Source organism: Saccostrea cucullata, unplaced genomic scaffold, assembly GCF_032062105.1.
Source record: "Saccostrea cucullata isolate Sc308-1 unplaced genomic scaffold, CSIRO_AGI_Scuc_v1 ctg536, whole genome shotgun sequence".
In the NCBI taxonomy this organism is placed as follows: Eukaryota; Metazoa; Mollusca; class Bivalvia; order Ostreida; family Ostreidae; genus Saccostrea; species Saccostrea cuccullata.
The window spans coordinates 70,337-94,860 of NW_026923241.1; the positions used below are offsets into that span (position 1 = coordinate 70,337).

Sequence of the window (24,524 nt, forward strand, 5' to 3'; positions counted from 1 at the left end):
AGGATTTATCAGTAGAATTGTACTGGTAAATATATTAAAGGTGAAAATATAACAAATCCAGTCTACAAATGTTTTTGCTATACACATGTACATGTTAAGCTTCTTGTAATTTATTACACAAAGCAAACTTGGAAAACATTTTTATTCAATAAATATATAAATCAAATACATGTATCTTGATATTTAAAATAACAGTAAAAAATGCATAGCTGACAAAACTCACTGTTGATCTGGAAGACCATCAAAGTAAAAATAGTGCTGAGCAATCATGTGACACAGGTACACATACTTTGTATTAAAGCTTCCATTTATTTACACATCCTTATAAATCTATGTGTTTTTATTAATAAAAGATTGCATAATAAATACATGTACAATATCAGATGCTCTTTCTTATCCCTGCAGGGTCACAGAAACTTTTTCAGCATTTTAGTTGTTCACAAATAAAGTGTAGTCTGTGTCTTTTTTTTTTCAGAGAGAAGAACAACTTACAGTATCTACCTGGTAGATCGACGATATCATTGAATCTTTGAAAATGTCTGAGTAATCAAAATAGCTGGCAGTTACTCGAGATAACTTGTGTACTACACAAATCGCTGATCATCACTTTAAAAATGTACATGTGTAATTCAAATAAGTTTAAATCATTTGATTGAATATATGTCAGATGCAGCACATGATATAAACTTGTTTTTTTTCTCCATTGCATCATTCAGTTTGGTTGATGAAAATGATTAATATTTTGTTTGATAACATCCTGATTTTTTATCTGAGTACAATGACAAGTTTCTGTAGCACTTTAAATGTTCATATGGCAGTCATTTACATTTCACCTATACTTCTGAATTATTAGAAGAGATAGATATATGCGGCCACTTAATATACTCTTTTCTTTCAAATTCATACTCTTTTAAAATACAGATCAATGTAAATTTTCAGTATGAATTCCGATATCATCCTCTACCCAGCATTCCATGGACAGGTTGTCACTTTTATTAAGATCCTCGAAATTTTCCATTCCCCGGAGATCCTGGGCTGACGAAAATTCTTTAAATATTTTCCTGGAGAAAAAACATTAATCAATTATCATATGAATATGAACAGCTTTGAAAACAAGTATGTGTGTCTTAAAATTATGAGAATATTCTGGATAATGAGTTTAAATGGTGTTTATCATCATGCTAAATACAATTCACATTTAATAAAAAAAAAAACTGGCTAAAAATAACCAGTTCAAATATATTTCTGTTAAAATTATAAATGACATGGTATGGTTATTGTTTTCATTAATATATTCCAATTATTATCTCATACTGTAATATTTAAATGTATATGATAATTACAATATACACAGTCATGTATATGAACAAAACATATGATGTTGTTAGTAACTGCAAGGATTTAAATATTACTTCTTTTTAATTGAATACCTGTTTTAGCAGATAAATGAAATTCACTCTCTTTAGCAGTTTTAAAGTTTCTTTTTTTTATTAGTTTATCAATTAAGTTTTGATAGGTTACATAAATATACATTGTAATCTCTATACCAGAAGTCAGAATGCATTTTACACAATATTTAAAAGCTGTCTGCAGCATTCAATATGGAGTGCATGGTAAACTCATTAGACACTCTGACAGTGAAGAAATCTTTACAACACAGATATATATTTAACATACAAATCAAAATCAAAATAATATTGAGTTATAATAACTGTATAACCAATCAATAGGCAGATATATGTCATGCAAGCACAATAGATAAGCGAGTAGCAGGGGGAGATAATTAGGAATTATCTGCTCTATACTTGCCATTCTCTACAGCTCAAGTACAAAACTTAAGAAAATAAGAAAGCACAATAAATGTCAGTTAAGTTTAAGCTATGGTTTTAGCTGCTGTGTATTCAAATTCATTTAAATTGAATGAATCAATTTTATGACACAATTCTTGTGTAGATCTATATAGCGATACATATAGCCTACCAGACACAAAAACTTCTCTCTTGCATTTATTTCTTAAGTCAGTTTGGAAGAATTATACTTTATAACACCTAAAAATTATATGATACTCCATAAACCATTCAAATGAATTTTAAAAAATGCTACAATTGTCATTCTTTTTAAAGAAAAAAGGGAGAAAAAAATAACATCCATTGAAATTGTCAGTTGTTTGTTTTCAAGTCAAACCACAAGCTAAGATATGCAAAAGTTTCATCTGCTTCCTATAACCCATGATACAGGAGTGAGCACTATTTCCAACATTGGTACTTCACAGTTATGAATAAATTTTGGTGCTTACCTTGTATTTAGTACATAGTATTTTCACAATTAACATACTTCACAGAATATTTAACTTTCATGTTAGATTAAATTTAGAGTGGAAACAAGGATTGTCATCTGTTCAGTGTTCAAAAGAATTAACATCGTGTGAAAACTACTGGCAGTAGAGTGAACTCAAAATTAGCACATTTTCTACATTCTAATTAATTCTAAATTTAAATCAGCTTTCACTACAAAAAAGTGTGAAGACTTAAAATAAAAAAAATCCACTCAAAAGGCAGAAAATATTGTGCAGCAATTCTCAACCATCTATATACATACAACTACATCCACAGTTCCCAAGTCGTCAATGCCTGGCCTGAACAAGCAACAAAAAAATTGTACCGTTATGTTCCCACTTAAGCAAACAAAAGAATGAAAAAAATACTCCACCATTAAAGCTTCACTAGATTTATCTATAGTAAGCGTGTTGGGGAAAAAATTATTAAGAATCCTCATTTCTTCTACAGTATATAGCAAAAATAAGTATTTAATGCCAAAAAAACAATGATTAAAGCAATATCAGTAATATTCCATGTTACTGTTTTTCTCCCATGAACCAGTAAAATACTGATTCAAAGAAGAGAAATATTTATTAAGGGTCATGCAAAGCTTGTCAATTTTCTGCTTTTGGGAATAAAGGGGAACCATTTATGACCAATATTTTAACCAACAATATCCTTATATTTTATACATTGCTTCATGCCTTGGGAATTTGATTTATTACCTCACAGCTGATCAAGTTGTGGTATTGAAAAACTAACAGTCATCCTTAAAAGATAGTTTGACATGTCAGATATTGGTACATGTATCTTATCTGGTTAAATTCTGTCACTATGAGATGAAAGAAACAGAAAAATGAGGGGAAAAAACTTAAAACTGGCATTTATGCATTATAATAATGTTAGACTGAGAAGTGTGTGTAAAAATACAAACCTTTTTCTTCCAAAAAAACTCTTAATGGACCCAAACTTGGTCTTTTTCTTCACTTTGGACACATCCTCTGTGGATTTGGAGATGTTTTCATTTGATCCCTTGCCAACTTTATCCTTTCTTTTTGGCATATACAAGGGGATTTTGGTGTCTTTCGCCAGAGCTTTCAGGTTCTTTCCATCTGTGGGGGTGACAGGAGGGGATGGAATCTTGGAAGCTGAGGGCATCTGGTCTAAATTTGGATAACTTAATCGACCACTAGGAACAGGCAATTTCTTGGAAGTTTTGTTGGGACTCTTTGGTGCTGGACCACTAGGAGTTACAGGATCTGAGGAAGGTCGGCTGGCAGATTCAGCGTTTTGATGGCTGGGCCTCATTGATATATTTTCTGTAGCTTTCACATCCAGTTTCAGTCCATTCTTGTTAATATCAGCTGAGGTTTTCATACCCTCTCCCTTAAATGAATGGTCCTCCTCTGAAGGCTTTTCAGCCTGCACATAAGAGTTCCTCTTATTGTCTATGTACTCATTAGCATCAATTTCAAACAGCTGCATGTCCCTTTTCTTATTTACAACACCAGTTGAGTTATCAGATGGGGCTGGCACCAAGTGTTCAGGCTTCAGCTGCTTGCTGCCTGCAGCTTCACTTGAATTTTTTCTTTCCACTGATAATTTTGAGGATGTGTCTGACAATCGAGATTTTTGAGATTCATTTCTCCTTGGACTAGGAAGAGGTTTTTCTCTGCGCCCCTGAGGAACCTCAGAGGTCACATTCTTGACCTTGACCTCTGGTAGAACTCTTCTTTGATGATAGTTCTCATAAGGATTGTCATGTTGTTCCTTTACTGGACTATTATGAGAATGAAAAGAACCAGATAAATTCCTCTCTTTATCATAGTCTTCCTCATCATCCTCATCACCATAGATACCATAGTCCTCCACAATCTTCTGCTGAAAGGCAGGTCGACTTGACTGAATACCATTGTATGAGGAGGTGGCAAATCTGTCCTCAGCAGGTCTTCCAGACTCGGAGGACATACTGAGGGGCTGGAAATACTGCTCGTTTTCTTCTCTATGACTACTGTCCCTGTCCCTCTCTGCCAGCAGTCTCTGGAGAGACAGGTGAAGCTCGTTCCTGGCCCTGCCCTCCCCTGGATGATCTCTGGGGGAGTTGAGACTTGTCCCTTGAAATGACCAGTCCTCTAACATCTGGTCTCGTCTTTCACTCCCCCTGTTCGTGAAATCAATGGAACTTGCTGGTCTGGCCCTACCCCTCCTAGTTGATGGAGGGGGTCTCAGATTCTCCTGCTCATCAAAGGCTGGCCGACTTGGAGTGCTGGAAAATGGGAAATGTGGAGTGAGAGGGCGAAGATAGTTTGAACTTATTGCACTCTTTGGGTTATCAGGTCGCCTTCTTATTTTAATTCTCCTTGGAGGTTTCTCAGGACTACGAATTTCTGGAACCTTGGCCTGTATTTTTGACAGAGAAGAATACATCTTGTGTCCTGATTGATAAGGCAAGTAGACACTGCTCTCTTTGCTCGTATTCATGAAGTCAACATATTCCTGTGAGGATAAATCAGGATGACTTCCGAAAGTATGATGAGAGTGAGAAGGGACAGACACTGGGCGGTCCCTATACCCCTGTTCTTCCCTCTCTCTCCTCTCCCGCAACACTTGAAGGACATATCTGTAATCAAATATTAATAACACTTAAGATAATGCAAAGACATGAAAAGCGATGAATGCATTTCCAATGACAACTAAAAAGCAAAAAATGTTGATGTTTTTTTCAGAATAAAACAATTATTTTTACCATTGAATAAAAGTATTGGTATAATAAGGATGTTTGAGAATTTGATAAGGAGCTAATACAATACCTCCTAGTGGTGTTTGGTGAGGCTGGATGACGACTCTCATCCTCCTGAATCCCACTGTCCCGCGCACTGGACACCTGATTAGCTTCAGCGCTGCTCCCACTTGAACGAGATCGCATCGAATTTCCACTCTCTCGAGACCTGACAGAGAAAAAAAAAATGTCTATGTTCAGTCAAAATACTTGTAGTATGAACTAAACACAAGATGCAGAGAACCTTGAATGGCATTTATAAATGTTTATACTGAAAATGTTACAAACTAAAAAAAAAATTGCCTCCAATTTGTAAAATTGCCAACATGTTGCAAAATAGGATAATAGGGGGTACACATTTTTATATGAGGACCACAAATTGAATGTTATACCTGGAAACATTCAGGAACTGGGAGGCATGCTCAATGTCATTATTCATGATGTAGAGGAAGCTTTTGAGGCTGTACAGGGCAGCCTCCAGATACTGTCTGTCTGGGTGATCCACGGCTGTATGCTTTAACAGGTTCTAAATAACATTAAATTAAAATATATTAGTTCACAGTACATCTTTGTTTTCATCATGTTCCATTAATCGAAGTTGAATACTTTTTTCACTATGATGATGTTATTTTGAGTCAGGCTTTGTTTTCTCTAACGTACAGTAACAATTCTTTTCTTTGCCAGAATCTCTAAAGGAGTGGTTTTGAATATCTAATAATATAATGAAAGGAATCTAATTTAAAAGTTACCTTCAGTAATAATGAGTATTTTGGTATTTGTTGTAAAGGTTCCAACAATAGTGGTATGACATTTGAAGATGCTAAATTTGAACTCTGGAAATTAAAAATCAAAATCTGCATTAAGTTTAAAGTCATTAATACTTGCTAAAGAATAGATAAAATCACATTTTAAGCAAACAGAGCAATTTGACATCCTTCTTCAATTTAAATTTTTTTTCTGTTTATTCACTTACCCCCATGAGAGATTTGAAGTGAGGTGATTGTGAAAACCATTGATTCATGTTATTGATGATAGAGGGAAAGTCATTAATGTATTCTTTATATAAAGACAATCCTTCTCCCTGCAACAGTAAAAACAGAACTCAGATTTAACAGATAAATAAGACAAAATATAGACTGAATTACAGTTCCAATTTCAATAAAATTTGCTTCAAAATAAGAAAGTTCAGTTTAATATCCAAAGTAATTACTTCCAATATACATGTATATATATATATATATATATATATATATATATATAAAAACAAATCAAAAATGCTTTAAAATTTAGGTATGCTTATACAGCTCATCTATACTCATTCTGTTTGCATATTCCATGTTTTTAAATTCAAAAAATCCCTTCTCTCCACAAGAACACTTACGTCTTGCTTCTCCAACATTTTGACAAAGATGTCGCCTAACATGCCAGAGATCTTCCACTTCACCAGTCTCTCTTCCATCTTATGAAGCTGTAGACAATGCTGTTCATACATCTGGGGGATGTAGGAGGGGATGAGGGCAGATAACTCCCTGGGGGTCATGATTTCAGCCTGTCTGAGGGGGTTCATGTAAGCATCAATCAGGGTCCACAGCTGAGAGCAGTAGGACCGCTCGGCTTCCACAATCTCCTGGGCCGCCTTCTCTCTTTGTACTGAAGATAAACACAGGATCATCACAGGGATTCATAACTGACATTGATTTATATTTCACAGTAAAAAATGAATTAAAATGATTTCAGCTTTTCCCTTTTTCATACCAAATACTGTGTTTCTGCACTTGCTTTTCTGTACTATTAAAACATCTTTTATATCACTTGCATTCAATATGTATATTCACTTAAAATCTTATACCATTTAAATCAATAGAATTTCTATTTCATAAATATAAATTAACTTTGACAACAGATGTTATCAGTTTCAATGTATTAATAAGTTAACAGAAATTATTTCAATTGACCATATTAGTAGAGAAAATTAAAGTGAAAGTAAGATTAAGTGAGGCATGAATCACCATGGTTACCTTCTTCCACCACCCTTTCATGGAGAGGTAGTTTCCTTGGATGAACATGTTTATCATCAAGGTAATCTGTGAGTTTAAAAAAAGTAACTGGATACAGTGATGTGATAATGGTGTCAAGGTAAAACAAGTTCAAGGTCAGAGGACTTAATTTACAACTTCCTTGTCATTTTACATTGCATTAGCAAATTTTAATTTTAATTAATGTAGTAATGCATAGGTAAATTTTAATGGGAATATACTGGGGCTAAAATAAGCAAATTTCATTGAAAATACATGCAACACAAATTTGAAAAAAATAACAACAGATTGCCAGGACACAGACACATGATTATGTATAAAATGACAGCACTGGAATTTTGATACTTGATGTGATTTTGTTACTGTAATAGGGATCTATTATTAGCATATATTGCTCAAGAGATTTTGATCAAAGTGTGTTTGTTTTCCTAGAAATAAGATAAGTATTTATCAGATATTCCTATATTTTAATTCTGGGGCATTAGTAGTTCAATATTTTTATGAAAAAGTAAACTGTCTAAAAATGTGGATTCTAAGTGACATGATACGTGCACATTCATCCCAAGGTATTACTGTAACCCTGAACACCAAGACTAAAGCCAGTGTTAGTGGAGTACTTACAGCTTCCTTCTTTGTCCAAAAAGAATCCAGAATTCTGTAATGTAATTAAAAGAAATAAAAGTAAAATCAAAATCACTTACGAATCATGTGTATGTTGGCAAATGACACATTAAAGTATTTCTTGCTTAAAAGATCAAATGAATACAGCTAGAGAGGTTTATGTTGGATAATAAATAAGGCAACCAATTCTTTTACTTGTACAAAAAAATTAATTGAATTTTTAAGAAATGAATGCTGGCCATCTCTACCTGTAACAATACCGCTGAGAATTCAACATCTACATTCTTTGATATACCCAAAACCTCTTTACCAAATTTTGTTTAATGTTGAAGCAAGAATGAAACACAGACATAAATTTATCTTTAAATACTGATCATGATGCTAAAGAAGACCAGCATAGCTGCTTATATTACCTGCAGGTTTCTAAGTGTTCCGTATTACCTGCAGGTTTCTAAGTGTTCAGTATTACCTGCAGATTTCTAAATGTTCAGTATTACCTGCAGATTTCTAAAAATACTGCAGATTTCTAATGTTATGAAAACCAGCAAAAAACACTTGTATTACCTGCAGATTTCTAAGAGTTTCCTCCTCATCACTGGAGGACAGTTCCAGGTGTAGACACTTCTCGTGGAGAGCTTGTGATAGATTGAGGCTCTTACAGGCCAGGGCAGTCACCGAGTGGGTATCACAGTCTTCTGAGGCTAAACAAAGTGTAATGTCAAAGAAATCAATTCTTGTATTCTTCATTTTTTTTTGTATTTTCAACACTGAAATATTGCAAATCATATAGGCAGTGAATAAATGATAGTCTATCGCAGTGTGATAGAATAAAAGAAAAACAGCAAAACAATAACTCTTGATTTGTCTTTTCTTTATGAAGAATGTTGTAAAAATATTCCCTGGCCTAGTTATCATAAGATAGATTAAATAAACCATCCCAAGATAGGCTTAAACTGCCAAAGTTTTTTTTCAAATATGTTGTTAAACTTTATGTTTATAATGTTTTCAATTTCAAAATTTCTGAGCTATGAAGTCTCAACTGTTCTCAATAAGATCAAGCCAATGAATTAAACAGTTACAAAAAGAGAAAGGGAAAATCAAAGAAAATGCAATAAATAGAAATTACAACATTTTATAGTTGGACATGGAATTTATTTCATTTGTGAGAATCAGATTTTTTTCTATCTCCACTTGTGCTTTGCACTCTAGAAAATATCAGAAATCCTGTTCCACCTGTGAAATAAATTCCATACATTGAATATCTTCTGTTTAATACTTTATCTGATTTTACAAGACACTTATCCTGACTTTAATAAATAAGTAAATAATACTTTGTTGAGTCAACTGTACCTTTACATTCAGCTTGTAGGATGATAAATTTTGTTTACTAGGAATTCAAGTATCCATGTAATTCTACCCCTCTAGGCACATATAAAATGATAGAGACCCAACACTTCAAATAACAAATCAATCTTGTTGTAGTTTTCAATGCACCCTAATGCTTACCTTGTCAAATTATGAATTCAAGGGGGGTGAATAAGATAATAGAGATTAAAAGCCATCTCTAAATGAAAAAAAAAGTTTGTTATCTTGTAGGAATTAAAATACAAAATGAGTTCTGGATTGCATTTCAAATGTACCTTAGTATTCATTCAAAATGTGACTAAATATGTTGGCATCTAGTTGCTAGACACTTCACTAAGTGTGTCCTTTCAAGAAAATCTGATAACCTACAATTCTGAAAAGAAATCCCTAACCTTCCTTATAGAAAAGAGTTTTAAATTCTTTAGTACAAATGCATTACTTATTCTTTTTTTCAGAGAGAGAGAGAGCGAGAGAGTTACCTTTTTGCTGACTGAGACTTGCTAGGTAGGGTTGAACCATAGGGAGCCACATCTTTCCGGGAAGAATCTGGTGCATGGGACTCCAATAAATGAGACCTTTCTGCTTTAAACCTATAAATAAAACCATCTTAATTAATTAATTTGTTCCAGCAGATGAAATGGTCATGTATGCAGATAACATAGGAAATGTATAAGTATCTCTCCCTTTTACTTTTGTTTTTCTAACTACATGTAAATTATAATAATACATGCTGTAAAAGATGTACCTCACTCTTCATATTTTTTTTTTCTAAGCTTTAAAATTGGACTTATAATCCCTTTTATCTTATCATAAATACTGCATTATTTTAAATAAAGCAGTACTTGTTTAGGAATTCTTCCCATTTTATTTAAAAACTTGCTTCTTTGAAAGCATCAAATGTAAGGGGAGATAATAAAAGTTTTTTTAATAATTCTTTGACAATTATTTTAAGGCTTCAAGAGCATGACATTGTTACTTGAGCTCTTTTGATACTCTTGACAAACCAGCACAGGTTATTCAAACTTCATAACCTAATGTTCACCGAATATTTCACTACAACTTGATGGAAATCTGTATTTGATAACACGGGAACTCACACGAAACACTACTATACAAGATGGGTGGGGATACACACGAAATACTACTATACAAGATGGGTGGGGGACCTTATAATTTCTGAAATATTACACTTTACATTGATGTGGATGGCTCAAAAAGCAAGGTAAACAAACATATCCTATTACTACATCTCACTAACATACAGACATAATCTAATGGACCAATCTCACTCACAAAGTACATGTACTTTAAAAACTTTGTCACTGAATTGGGTATAACTAAGGTCTTCTTCAATTAAATCTGCATAAAAGCATTTATAACCTTGTATAATATTATGACATGTCATAGGTAAAAGTGAATTATTTAAACAGTGTACTAATGTACAGAAACTTGCACAGGAAGAAACAAGACCTTTCAGTTAAAACTGAAAGACGTCTTTCAGTGACTTTTCAGTGGCCATTCAGCCACTGAATGGCACATACATTTCAGTGACCTTTCAGTTGCCTTTCAGTCACATTTCAGATACCTTTCAGTCACCATTCAGCGGACATATTTCCGTTATCTTTCAGTGACCTTTCCCTCAACTTTCAGTGACCTTTCCATCAACTTTCAGTGACTTTTCCGTCGTCTTTCAGTGACCTTCCTGTCGTCTTTCAGTGACCTTCCTGTCGTCTTTCAGTGACCTTTCTGTCGTCTTTCAGTGACCTTTCCGCCACCTTTCAGTGATATTTAATTTTAGTCTCAACTTAGCGATTTTTTTCACTAGCTTATTGATTTATAATTAATCAGATATTTTTTTTCCTTATCAATGAAGCAATATTTTGACTAAAGATTTATTATTCAATCTTATTTGTGTTTTTTACTTATCGTAATTTAATTCGTGTACCTAAAAATATGTCTAAATAATATTTTGATTTGATAGAATAAATATTTATTCAAAATGATATTTAATTTTCTAATTACATTTTGAAAACACAATTTCGTCAAGTGATAAAGAATGATGATCCGATAATGGAATCAAAAATTTACATAAATGCCGAATAACATTCTATAGTGCTTATACGTGTATAATTTCAGAGAAATATCTATTTTTGATTAATGAGACAGAATTCCTTATATACCTGATCAATTTCGTTTCTTAATTAATTGTCAAAACCGCAGGATATTTTAGCTTTTGAAAGACATCATTTTAAAAATCATTTTACATGAATAGAATAAATCATTAATACATGCCTCTCGTAGAAAAAACTAAATATTGTAGATTTTAGCTTTTTAAAATGATATTGTTACTAAGTTTCTAGATAGAGAATTTACAACGATCTCATATTTATAACTGACACAGGAACAGGTGCCCGTAGCTGATAATTGTCATCATCCCGATAGGAGATGTGTAGTAATCAGTCTGCCCCAAAAACCCGCGCAATTAACATAGAATATACAAAAGATATACAAGATATATACACATCGCAGCTCCTCGATACAACAGGTGAACCGATTGTTCCATCGATTTCTACAAATTGATTGATTTTAATTTCCTACTAGACAACAAGAAGTCGTAGCTCAATTGGTTAGGTCGCGGACATGTAAGCAGGAGACCCGGGTTCGCTCCCGGCGATGTGCGCGATTTTTTTTCTTGCATTAATTTTTCCCCCCAATTTTTTTTTATTCGGAATTAGATAAATTTGATGCTATTATACCAGAATAAAGTGAAATAATTTTTTAAGTTAAAAAATAAGCTGATTATTCAATAAAAAGATGCAAGTGAATGATGGCTGAAAGGTCACTGAAATGTATGTGCCATTCAGTCGACTGAATGGTAACTGAATGATCACGGAAAGGTCACGGGAAAGGGTCTTTTCAGCGACCTTTCAGTGACCATTCCGTGGGCATTCAGTTACCATTCAGTCGACTGAATGGTGGATTTTCATCCTGTGTTGTGTAAATTTAAAGGGATCCTTATCAAATGATAGAACTGCAAAGAGAATTTTCTTTGTTTACTTTTTCTACATGTATACTGGAGCCAGTACCTCCTTTCCCATATTTCTTTAAAATCAAAACCTAACTATCATTTCATTTTCGATTCAAATGTATCCATGAGCAAGCTCACAAATGATTCTCCCTGCAAGTTTCCACAACCCAGTTAACTTACACCTTATTGTCAATGTTAGCTTTGGACAGATAAGATTCATTAAAAATTCAGAGGTTTTAACAGAATATGTGTCAGATTTAAGCAACTAACCATTCAAAAATCTTTTTTCTCCCACTGCTATTAAATTTGTCTTTTTGTGTCAATTTAAATCATGTTTTACTCTTGGGTAATGTGCAATCTCTGTGTCAAGTTCAACACCTTATATAGAAATATCCCAGAAAAAAATTAAAGTTTGTTCTGCTGGTGTCCTTGAACTTGTTTAAATTATTTTGGTCAGTCCTACCCCTGGGTTACAAGCAACCTTTGTACTATATTTTCCTGCAAAGTTACAATAGTATGGTCCATATGAAAGTTAAGCATTTTTTTCTTGAACTTCAGCTTGCTCATAAGTTTTGACAATGACTTGATATACATGTATACCCTCTCCTCTACTCTTCTTCGTGTGAAAACACAGATACTTGTGGACAGGACCCCCCTCCCCGATTATTAATTTTCACAATAGAGGCACATTCTAATATAAAGGTGAATAATTGGTTGGTGATGAGAAAAATTCGTGATTAAAAGAAGATTGCAGAAATTGGGAATGTTTCTCGCTCGATCGCTAATTAAAGTTGATTTAAACTGTTAGATTATGTTACACAGAAAAATAAAATAACATACACTGTAAAAAAAAAAAGAGGTTGAAACAGAACACATTTTACTTTAACTCTATACTCTAGTTTTAACTAAACACTTTCGTATATTCATCCAGTTACAAACAAAACGAGGAGGAGAAAATGACACAGAATCTTGTATGGATCAGATTTACAGGGTCTTCTTGACAGTAGAAAGTCAGTGCCCCTATGTAAAGTTACTCCACTACACAATAGGTAATGTCTGATCTACATGATAACTATGGAAATAAAATCTCCTAAGAACTGCTTCATCATTCACTGGAAAGTTTGTAAACAATTTCTCCTTTCTATATACTGATTTTAAGTCTACCACATTTCCATTCAGATCAGCTTTATAATGGGTATTTAATGATGCAAAGGGGAGAAAGATATGGGTGATAAAATTAAATTCAGACCATAAAATTCTCATTTTGAAGACTGTATACAATTCATATCACTTTCTAAGCCATTCATATCATTTTCTACAGATTGACTAATATTCATATTAAGAATAAGGAATGCACAAGAATCCTTTATTAAACTAGAACTGTCCAAACGGGACAAAATACCCCCCGCTGGGTTTTTCAGAAGTAAGTTTTTCAATAATAAAGACATGTATCAAAAACAAATTATGAAATTTTTATTCCAGTGACCTTGAACTTCCCCAAATAACCTTGGGTCAAGGTCATGACACACCCTTGGGTCATGGGCAATCTTTGTGTGAAATGAGAACCTACCAAGTTTATGCATAAGAAAGATATGGACCGGACACAAATTATGAAATTTTTCTTCCAGTGACCTTGAACTTCCCCAAATGACCTTGGGTCAAGGTCATGACACACCCTTGGGTCATGGGCAATCTTTGTGTGAAATGAGAACCTACCAAGTTTATGCATAAGAAAGATATGGACCGGACACTATATATAATTTTTCTACCAGTGACCTTGAACTTCCCCGAATGACCTTTGGTCAAGGTCATGACACACCCTTGGGTCATGGGCAATCTTTGTGTGAAATGAGAACCTACCAAGTTTATCCATAAAAAAAAATATGGACCGGACAGGGAATATAAAAAAATTTCTTCCAGTGACCTTGAACATTCCCAAATGACCTTGGGTGAAGGTCATGACACACCCTTGGGTCATAGGCAATCTTTGTGCGAAATGAGAACCTACCAAGTTTATCTATAAAAGATATGTATCAAACATGATTTATGAAAATTTTCTTCCAGTGACCTTGAACTTTCCCAAATGACCTTGGTTCAAGGTCATGACACACCCTTGGGTCATGGGCAATCTTTGTGTGAAATGAGAACCTATATAGTTTATCCATATGAAAGATATGGACTGGACACGAATTATGAAATTTTTCTTCCAGTGACCTTGAACTTTAACAATGACCTTAATCAAGGTCATGACACACCCTTAGGTCATGAGCAATCTTAGTGTGGAGTAGTAGATTCTAATGTCCCTCTGTAAAAAAGATATGGACCGGACACGAATTTAAAGATTCATTCTATATATTTCTAGGTTAAACTTGGATTCCCTATTGTGGCCCCGCCTTACCCCCGGGGGTCATGCTTTTTACAATTTAATATCTACACTACCCAAGAATGCTTCCACATAAATTTCAGCTTTTCTGGCTAAGTGGTTCTTGAGAAGAAGATTTTTAAGATTTGTTCTATATATTTCCATGTAAAACTTGGATTCCCTATTGTGGCCCCGCCCTACCCCCGGGGGTCATGATTTTAACAATTTAATATCTACACTACCCCAAACTTCAGCTTTTCTGGCCCAGTGGGGAAGAAGATTTTTTAATGATATGTGTATGTAAACAGCTTGAATTTATACATTCTGCTTTGAGTATATGAAGTACATTTTCATCCTAAATAAAGCCAAAAAAATCCAACAGTAAATGTCATAAAGACTTTTCCATCATTAAGTAAATTATATATGCACTATACAGTAAAACTCATTTGGTATAGGGTGGTCCTCAACACATTCTGAACAAACCCTAGTGAACAGCTGTCTCTCAACTTTACAAATACATGAAATATCTTTAAAAAGGCTTGTTAGAGACATAAAGACCTAGAGGTCTATGATTCATCCTCCTTGATGAAAAACAATTTTCATTAATAGCTGTCTGATCTTGGCCACTTAGGTACTTAAAACATGCTGAGACCTCTGATTAACTTCATGGGATAACCTCTGTGTAAGAATTGTAAATCTGACTTTTAACTTCAATGTCACCTACTTTTCTTCCCAGGTTTTCTGTGTTGCTACAACTCCTTTTAGCTCTGTTTTGATTGAGTCTACCTCTGACTGCAAAAGAAAAAGGTTTACCTTCAAAGCCAAACGGCAATTATTAAACCAGAAATCTTTGATGAGACTGTAGCTCTACTGGTATGTACTTAAAATAAAGAAAGGTGTATCTCAGGTGTAGTACTTGTTACCAAGTCTCAATGAAATTTTAACAAATTTAATATAAATTTCTTCTTTTTTTTTTTTTTTTTTTTGTAAGTATGGAAACACTGTCAAAATCAAAAATGGCCATGGATAAAGAATTTTAGATCTTAGTTTATTCAACTAATATACATCTAACTGAAAGTGGACCCAAGCTGTAGGAATAGCATTTTGATTTTTAAAAATTTTTAACAGACATATGAACAAACAACATACACCAGAAGAGCTAAAAACTGCAAGTTTAGAAATATAGGTATTCATACTAAGTCTTCATTTTCTAATAGTCTATAGATATATTCCAAATGTATAATTTATTATGCTAAATTATATTTTATATTTTCTCTAGAATTCAGAATGATTGTCAGCACTTTTACTGTGATTGAAAAAATGATTAATTTATCATATTTTAATTTTGTTAACTATATTAAACACCTTAAAACATTTACACCAAAAAGTTAGATTAGCCTAAACTAAGACTTTTTCATCATATAACCCAGTGATACATCAGTAAATGACTCAATACACATGATGTCCAGTATTGACCTTGAGACTTCTGACTAGGTCGGTGAGTTCTGTGATCTGTCGTAGATTGCTCTCGCGGTCAGCTGATAGTTGCTGCTGTAGGGACTCGTCACCGTACTGTGTCTTGGCCAGCTCCTCCATCGCCGACGTAAAACTCAGCTTCATCTCCTGCACCATGTCCTGAACCTGTCAGTCACAATGACTATAATTAAACCACTAATCCAAGGCAAAGGGCTAGTGTATAGGTATAAGTATAGCTAAAGGACATAATTTAGTTTTGAGTTGAAAGTTCGAGCAGGTATGATCTGGTACTTTTGACCTGGGCATATTCCATGAGGTGTTATTAGCTGACTTATGAAAATATAGGCATGGGTGATTTCCTCATGAACATTTACAGAAAAACTTTAATGAAAATTGCGTAAACATCAAAACTTTATTTCATTCAATGCACTAAACTGATGAACTGTAAGGGACAACACCCCCCCCACCCCCCCCAATCTTATTACTATAATTCCTCTTCTGTAATAGAGAAAGCTAATGATAATCTATAGCAATGTAAGACTATGCATCTTTCATCAAAGATAGCAATTTACTTTTAAAATGAATGGTAAATATAACATACATATGTATTATTATAATATTATAAGATAATTCTTGACCAGATTTATTTCAGCTCTATTCTCATCCTTTGATATTCCCATATAATATTCCCAAATATCATTACATTCTTTTTCTTTACTTGTACCTATAAAGTTGGCCTAGTTAAGTTTTACACATTCAAAACCTAATAAAATTCATTTAAATTTTTCAAAAAAATTATTTGCAAAAGTTAAAATAAATTTAAGTTTCAAAGAATCATTGATCTCTAAAGATAAGTCTGAATTTTTTTTTTACCAATGGTTTATCGTCACATATGAAACCAAATTACAATAAGGAAATGACACACACTTCAGAAACTAGGAACATAGGAAGTTGACTTTTATCCTCTTTAAATGAACCAGGAACTGTTGCTAAATATGACATAATCGTTACTTGGTGGTGTCTGGTATATGCTTTCTAATCAGCATTATATCATACTTTTTGATTTTGTTTGTAAAAACAAAAAAAAAAAAAGAAAGAAGGTTATTTATAACTAATATCTTAAACCTTTAAAATTGTGTAATTCTGGCAATCCTGGCTTAGAAAATAAATTGATAATTATTTGTTATACTGGTAAATTGCACCCCCCCCCCCTTCCTCAAAAAAAGAAAAAAAAGAAAAGAAACTGAAGACTGACTTGATTTTATCAGAAGGACAATTTAATCGTTTTATGAATAAAGTACCAAGTTGACAAATGCATATAGTGCATGACCAGTGAGAAATTAATACCGGTAATACACACATGAGAAAGGCACCACAAAGTGGATCTAGCTCAAGCATCGATCCCCTCGCAAAAGAGCATATATGCAACATAATTTGTAACTTGGTTGTGCACTCATTCACCCTTCATTATAATAGCCCCTCCAACTTTGTTGTGAGGGGATAATAAATTTATGAAAATTATTTAGTTATTTCCATTTGAAATGATAGACAAGATCAAAAGGGTTGATAAAATCATTCAATGCTTATAGAGGTCAAACCCTGACCCATGTTAACAAGAATATTTTTCCGCCCTGTAATTACCGACAATTACCTGATAAGAAACTGATATAAAACAGATTGTGGAATGAATATCTAAGTATACAATATTTACCATTGCTATCTGTTCTGTCAGCTGAATTTGCTCCATGGCTGAAAAAGAAGAAAAAGATGTTAAGAACACTAAAATTGCACTTTTATTTATATTTTTTTATCACACTCTTTCACCTAAATTAATTGTAAATTTACCTTCCACACAAAGCAAAACAAAAAAGAATTTTTTCACATTCGGTCCATTAGAAGCCAGATCATGTCTTTGATTCCTCCGAATTCAAAGGGTTTAAATCTTCCATTATAATCTTCAATCAGTGGAAAAATGTTTAAAAAACGACACCTAACAGAATTTCAACATCATAAAGAGTCCATGTGACACCACATTTGAAAAAATTCACCATAAAAAAAATGATTGTTATCTCAGAATAAGTACTTCATGGAAATTAGAACTGAACAGCAAGTTCAGGTTATTGTTAATCCATTATTAACTTGGCCCTCCTGTTCTTCTAATGTACACACACTAATGTAGATCTACAGGTACAGTTAAAATAAACGATCTTGCATGTCTGATCAATCTTATCTTTCCAGAAGATTAAAAATACATCAAATTCATTAAATGCCCCACCACTGATATGGTTATCTGTTTGGACACTATCAAAAAGCAGGGAGGTCAATATTTAACTAACTCCCCAATACACAACTGAATTCCTTACCTAACTAAATCTATTTCTATCTTCTTGCGACAAAACATCTGTTTATATAAACAGTTATAGATATATTGAAAAGAATTGGCAGGAAAGTTCAATTTAGTTAATGGTCTTCAGAATTCAATAGGTTCCATTTTACAAAACCGGAGAAGGGATTTCCGAACACAAAACATTTGAATTGACATAACACTGTAAAAGATAGTGTGAAAGGGTAAACTTCTATATACTGAAGTGTAACAGTTTAAAAACTAAAACTCTTTATGAATCACCATAGGATGTTTACATGTTCTCTTTGAGAATCTGAAAATACAATTGTTTGTCGATAAAAACAGAAATTCCTCGATATCATTCAACATACTCAATAATATGTATCTTTTGTTTTAAAACCGCAAAAACTAAATTAAACTGTGACATTTATAAGTAGTCTCTTTATTCCTTTTATCTTTAGAATTTTTATTTAATAATGAAACTTTATGTCAAGCAGAGAGTTAGAGTCTAGAAAATGTCTTAGAAACAATCTACCACCTGTAGCTCTTTGTCAACACCCCCTGGACTAATATCTTATCAATGCCAAACATTTTAAATAGAGGCAACTGTATGCAGCTGTCACATCAGATATCAATATTGTTCTTAGTGTATTCCCTTGCTATATTGATCAAGTCAAAGTAAGATGTATTGCTAAGCTGTTAAAATCTTTTGTTGAAAGAAACAAATACTGGTGAAAATTTAAGGAAACTTCATTACCTGGTGATGATTGTGACCAATTTTGAAGAATTACCAAGAATGTAGATTCATTTTAACAAATAAATGCTGTCAATTTTACATGCAGTAAGTCATGAATCAAAACCCAGTATAAATTCAATAAAGCATACTGAACTGATGAATATAAACTTGTGCATACCAAATACTAGTATTAAACTTTCAAATATTCAGAAACAATTTTTCTCAGGGGACCAGTGTCATCATTAATAACCAAGTGTCTGATTTGTGGTATACCCTCAGAGATGGGGTATGTGAATAAATCAAACACTTGGCTAAAAAAAGACAGGCAAGCATAGCCTAGGCCACTAAGAGAGAGAGAAAAAAAAAAGGAGGAAGAGAGGGGGGGGAGAGGGATTCAGGCCAAGAAGCTACTAAATGTTGTATATACATGTACTGAGTATCACTCTAGTTTTGTTAAACATGAGATCTTTCATTTGAAACACCTAGAACTGTGCCCTTCAAAACTGTAATAAGATGTATACTGTACTGTGTACTGTATTTTTTAAAAATATTCCACAAACTCATAACAATGTGTTTTATTTCTGCACATGAAGATAAAAGTAGGTTTTATGCACAATGAACATCTTGTGATATTGAATAAAGAAACACAGATGTTCACACTTTGTAAAGAATAAATGCACAAAAAATGAAGAGAAAAGAAAAAGATCACAAAATCCACTTACTAGGGTTCATTTTCTGTGATCTTCAACAAATCTGGATCTATTCCAACACAATATATATATAGAAATTCATATAAACAAAAAAATGATCATATCCTGTTGGAGTATTCACATAAAAGATCCAAACTCATATTGAACCAATATGTCACTGTAGAGGACTAGGCCCATATCCTGAACAGTATAACAAATCCCACACCGGCTAAATATCTCCTGTCCAATTCAATCCAGACATGAACAAGAGAATTAACTATTAGCAGCCCTTACACCACTCTTAACCTGCTGGTAAAGCCATACTTTTAAAAAAGTCCTCAATTCCCTCTCTGTGTCCTTTCTTTAAGCTGGGGATTTAAATAAATTCCCTGCTTGTTCGGACTCATTTCTAGTAGACATGAAGAATCGGATGTCTTAATATATTCCAACCCCAAGGACACCAACTTTCTTTACTTTTTCATTATAAAATGCCGGGGTATAGCAGCTGGTGTATATGTTACCAAAACAGAGGTTATTTTGATCTACCTGATCTAAAGAGTCTGAATACAAAATTCTGATTCAGAATGAATGTCTCAAACTAAATTACCTACCCTGATCATCAAAGTAAAGTTCCATCACCTCAAGTAAAAATTAATAACTTTTAAAATGAACTAAATGTTTCAGACGAAGTGGTTAAAATCCAAATTACTGGCACATCTATCAACAAACATGTACAAGCCTTTTTTTCCACCACGTACTAGGATTTGTATGAAATTTTGGAATGTGACACTCAAACCTGTGTGACTTTTCCGAAGTGCAGCTCTTCAACATATAAACATTATAGTGAGGGAAGTCTGTACTTACAAAATCAACATCCATTGACATTCTTCCCCATATTATAAATGGACATGTCAATATATATAATGCAGTGATGCACATTAAAATATAGTGCAATAGAATGGAATCCGCCCCCCCCCCCACCATTTTGAAAATATGTGAGCAGAATTGAGAAGTTTTATTACCAATTTAATAAATATATATATGGCCATGGAACTTATTTAGTTACCTTTTGACCATTAACATCTGCCTAATAACAGGATTAATCTTTTCCTTCCACATACAGAAATCAAATGTTGCTCTTTACAGGCAATAAAGAATTAAAAATGAATGGTCTAGACGGAAACTAATGTTTTTATGCAGAGCTCTCCTTAATCTTACAATTCAGCCAATATTCACTGAAAAAAGTTCAATGTTCTATTTAATATACTTATACAATTAATACAACTGCACAAAATCATTTTAATCTCCTTTGAAATATTATTACAGCAGTTTTTTTATAACTTCTCTCAGATTGTGCTACAAAATAAGAATGCAAGAGTGAGTAACACTGAAAAAATATTCATGGTTTGCTCAGAATGTTTCTATTCCATTAATCTCTCCTCCATTTAGTCTTCAAGTGAATTTAATTGACTCTGACAATCTATAACATCTTATATATAAATTATGTAAGAATTGAGCCACACCTGTAATTGATCAAGGCACTTCATATTTGGATGACGCTTATGAACTGGCAAACCAATGAAATAATTTAAACTACTCACCATCCGAGTTCCCCAAAATCAGATCAAAATTTCAAAGTTTAAAAAAAATCCACTAAAACTATCTTGAACCAAACATAAAAACATTTATTTGACCTCCTTTTCAAACATCTGCTAAAGTATGCATTAATAATCAAATTATAACAAAGTTTAAATCATAATACATCAACATTTGGTCAAAATTACATAACTACAAGAGCCATTACCTGGCACAATTTAATCAGGACAATCAACTACTTAATAGTTAGACCCTGACTTTCAGACCTGACAATAGGAGCCATCAATAGAGGTCCTACAAGTCCCTGATTACCTTAATCCTAGCGACCCCTTCACATAAGTATCTTTGACTTCCAGCTAATCTCTCGTAATTGTGATTTAAATCTCACTGTTTCTCATCAAGGAGCAAATTCACTGGTCATTATCCATGTTTCTTGACACTAATTTGCAGATATTGTAATGTAACATGCATACAAGTGAAGTATTGAATTAAGAATTGAAATTTTCCTGTCAGCATTTCTCTTAATTATAGTGTTGTTGACAATGATTTAAAGAAAGACACACAATATGTCCTTTTCTGCCCTCAAGACTAAGGCAACTAAGGTAGCAAATTAATTACATCATTAAATATTTGTCAGAAAAGAAAGTTTACCTTAAATCTAAATGCTTTATATTTAATCCTGAAAGGAATGTAAATAAGGTATATAAAACCTTTATTATAAATATTGAAACATCAAGTCGTGAACGTTTATCATTTACCAAGGTTGAACACCCTCATTAAAAAGTGCCCATTTTTATGCTTGAAAATTTTCTTGTTCTAAAAAAGAATTAGATTTGTTAAATTTGTATATACTCAAATGTTGAATTAATTTTTAATGCCCTAATTTTTGTACTTCTGTAAAAACCAATTTACCGGTACATCATTCTGGTTGAATTACTTAAATTTCAAAATATGATAAAGCTCATTGTGAAATAATATTTAAAACTTAATTTATAATTTTCCTAATTCTAAATGAATACACACATAACGTAATGTAAGAGAATGAACAAAACAAATTATCACATATTTCACAATTTTTGAACATAACCAAACTGAGAAAAAAATATTATGGACACTATATGGTCTTCTGATGAAGAGTGGGACCATTAACAGTGATAAGATTAATCTTAAGTTTGTTGTCTTTGATTGAAAACAAAAATTAGAGTGCTTCATTATATCTAGCCTTTGATCTGATTTACAAAATCTATCATACTGTTGACAGTCAGTGACGAAGACTTCAGTGGGGAGATGATATGTACTATATGTATACATTGTATACTGTAGCTAAATTTTGATTTAAACGTGTACTAGTAGAGGTAGCATAGATTTCAAATACAGTCTGTAAATGTATCAGATACTCTGCAGTTTTTTAGCAGGTACTAGTAGGTACCTATAGCTAGTACATTCACCTTTAATTCGGTTCTCTTGCAAGTCAGTTGTATTTGTTTCATCAGATTACTTTAGAGGAATTTGTGACCGACCTGTTTCCGAGTTCATGTTGGTAGAGTACACTACAATCTTTTTGCCAGTATTTGCTGTCATTTTGAATTCATATTTATATTCTATTATAGTTTACCAAAAGCATTAGATTAAATTCTGATACCTTCATCTTTATGATCTTTAAAAACATCTTTATGATCCTAGGATTTATTACAAAATTTCTACAGATCCTCTTCTAGAAAATACTGATTTTTAAGGACTTGCTTATAAAACAGACATCAGAGTTTGGGTCAAATGTTTTTAAATTTCCAAAATTCAAAATGGCAAGAAAACAGGGTAATTATTCTAGATATCATTGTGTACAAAGTTGAAATATGGAATATTTTATTAGCAACTACCCGGTAGCTATGATCAGAAATTGGATACCTGATTGCTATGGACAGAGGAAAAGATACTTCTTTTATAATAATGGAAATCATAAAATTAATGTTCAACGGCATTTAGTAAGTTATGTCATATTGATGTGTATATACTAAATAGGAGCTGACATAATCTAGTTATAGCCTAAATTTGCTATGACGCAGAATGTATAAAATGCATAAAAGCATGTGAAGAGAATATCAAGATTTGGCAACAATACAGTAACTAACTTACCCCCTTTGTCACTCCTGTCTCCTCCCCCCTCCTGAGAATTCTCTGCCTTTCTTTCCATCCTATTATTTTCCTTGACCTCTGACTTGTGTTCATTTCCCGCCTTTTCTTCCTCTACTGGCGGTGGTTCTCCCAGGGTAGCCACTCTGAAAATACACCACATTTCATCACTACTCCGTGGCTCCTTTAAGTACATTTTGATTTTCGTAAACCCTGTCCTCATTTTCTTTCTCGCCATTTTCCTGATCTCCTCCGAGTCAGGCACCATGCTTTCCTTTAAGTCACCATGATGAATAACAGTTTTCTTCATTTATCACAGAATTCTGTGAAAAATTCTCACAGAAAAATAAATGTATTAAGAGAACTTTAAGGTTCTTGTCTATACAGAACCTTTGATAAATTCATAAGGCACACATAATACTTGTCCATCATGTGCGAATACTACGTTTGCTTATGCTACTCAACACACAGGATGAATTAACTTCAGCATAGCACTTCACTTTGGCACTTTTTCAGAAAATCTGGTTTCTACCAAACAATTTCTGGGAACTATACACAGATGTAGAAATATTTGGCTTTTTGATTATCAGAGAATCTACCAGTGTCTTATCTTTATCATATCAAAGTAAAGAGAAACTGTTCTGGTCAATTATCTATAAAGCTAACAAAAAGTTCACAGCCTTAATCTACAGTGAGATCAAATCATTTGGGAACTCTCAGACTTTATAAATTAATTTCTAAATTCTTAGCAGCTTATCTAATAATGAAATACACACACCCATGCCATCAAAGTTATATTAATTTGTACATCATATAACTATGGGTAAACTTCACCTACATCATGGACATTGCTACATTCCAATAGAAACCATATCCATCTGGTCTGTAGTCCAGGGCATTACCAGACTGGGCAGGAACCGAATGGTCAAGTGTTGTTTATTAATGACCAGATCTCTGGGGGGCATTTGTGAATTATGGAGAAAGAACAAAAAACATATACAGAGCTGTCATGTCCATCAGCTTTCCTGATGAATATCAATTAAT

At 33.1% G+C, this 24,524-nt stretch overlaps 1 protein-coding gene across 1 annotated transcript; it reads right to left on the reverse strand.

Annotated features, from left to right (window-relative positions):
• Positions 1-125: 125 nt before the first annotated feature.
• On the reverse strand, positions 126-23,984 carry LOC134263546 (uncharacterized). Its single transcript, XM_062745922.1, is given in 16 exon segments — positions 126-1,061; positions 3,253-4,938; positions 5,129-5,266; positions 5,490-5,623; positions 5,847-5,930; positions 6,071-6,178; positions 6,479-6,747; positions 7,116-7,181; positions 7,755-7,788; positions 8,319-8,455; positions 9,599-9,641; positions 9,643-9,709; positions 15,234-15,301; positions 15,986-16,150; positions 17,697-17,734; positions 23,484-23,984. Coding segments are annotated over 16 exon segments (3,483 nt in total). The 5' UTR covers positions 23,791-23,984; the 3' UTR covers positions 126-922.
• Between the last annotated feature and the right edge of the window lie 540 nt (positions 23,985-24,524).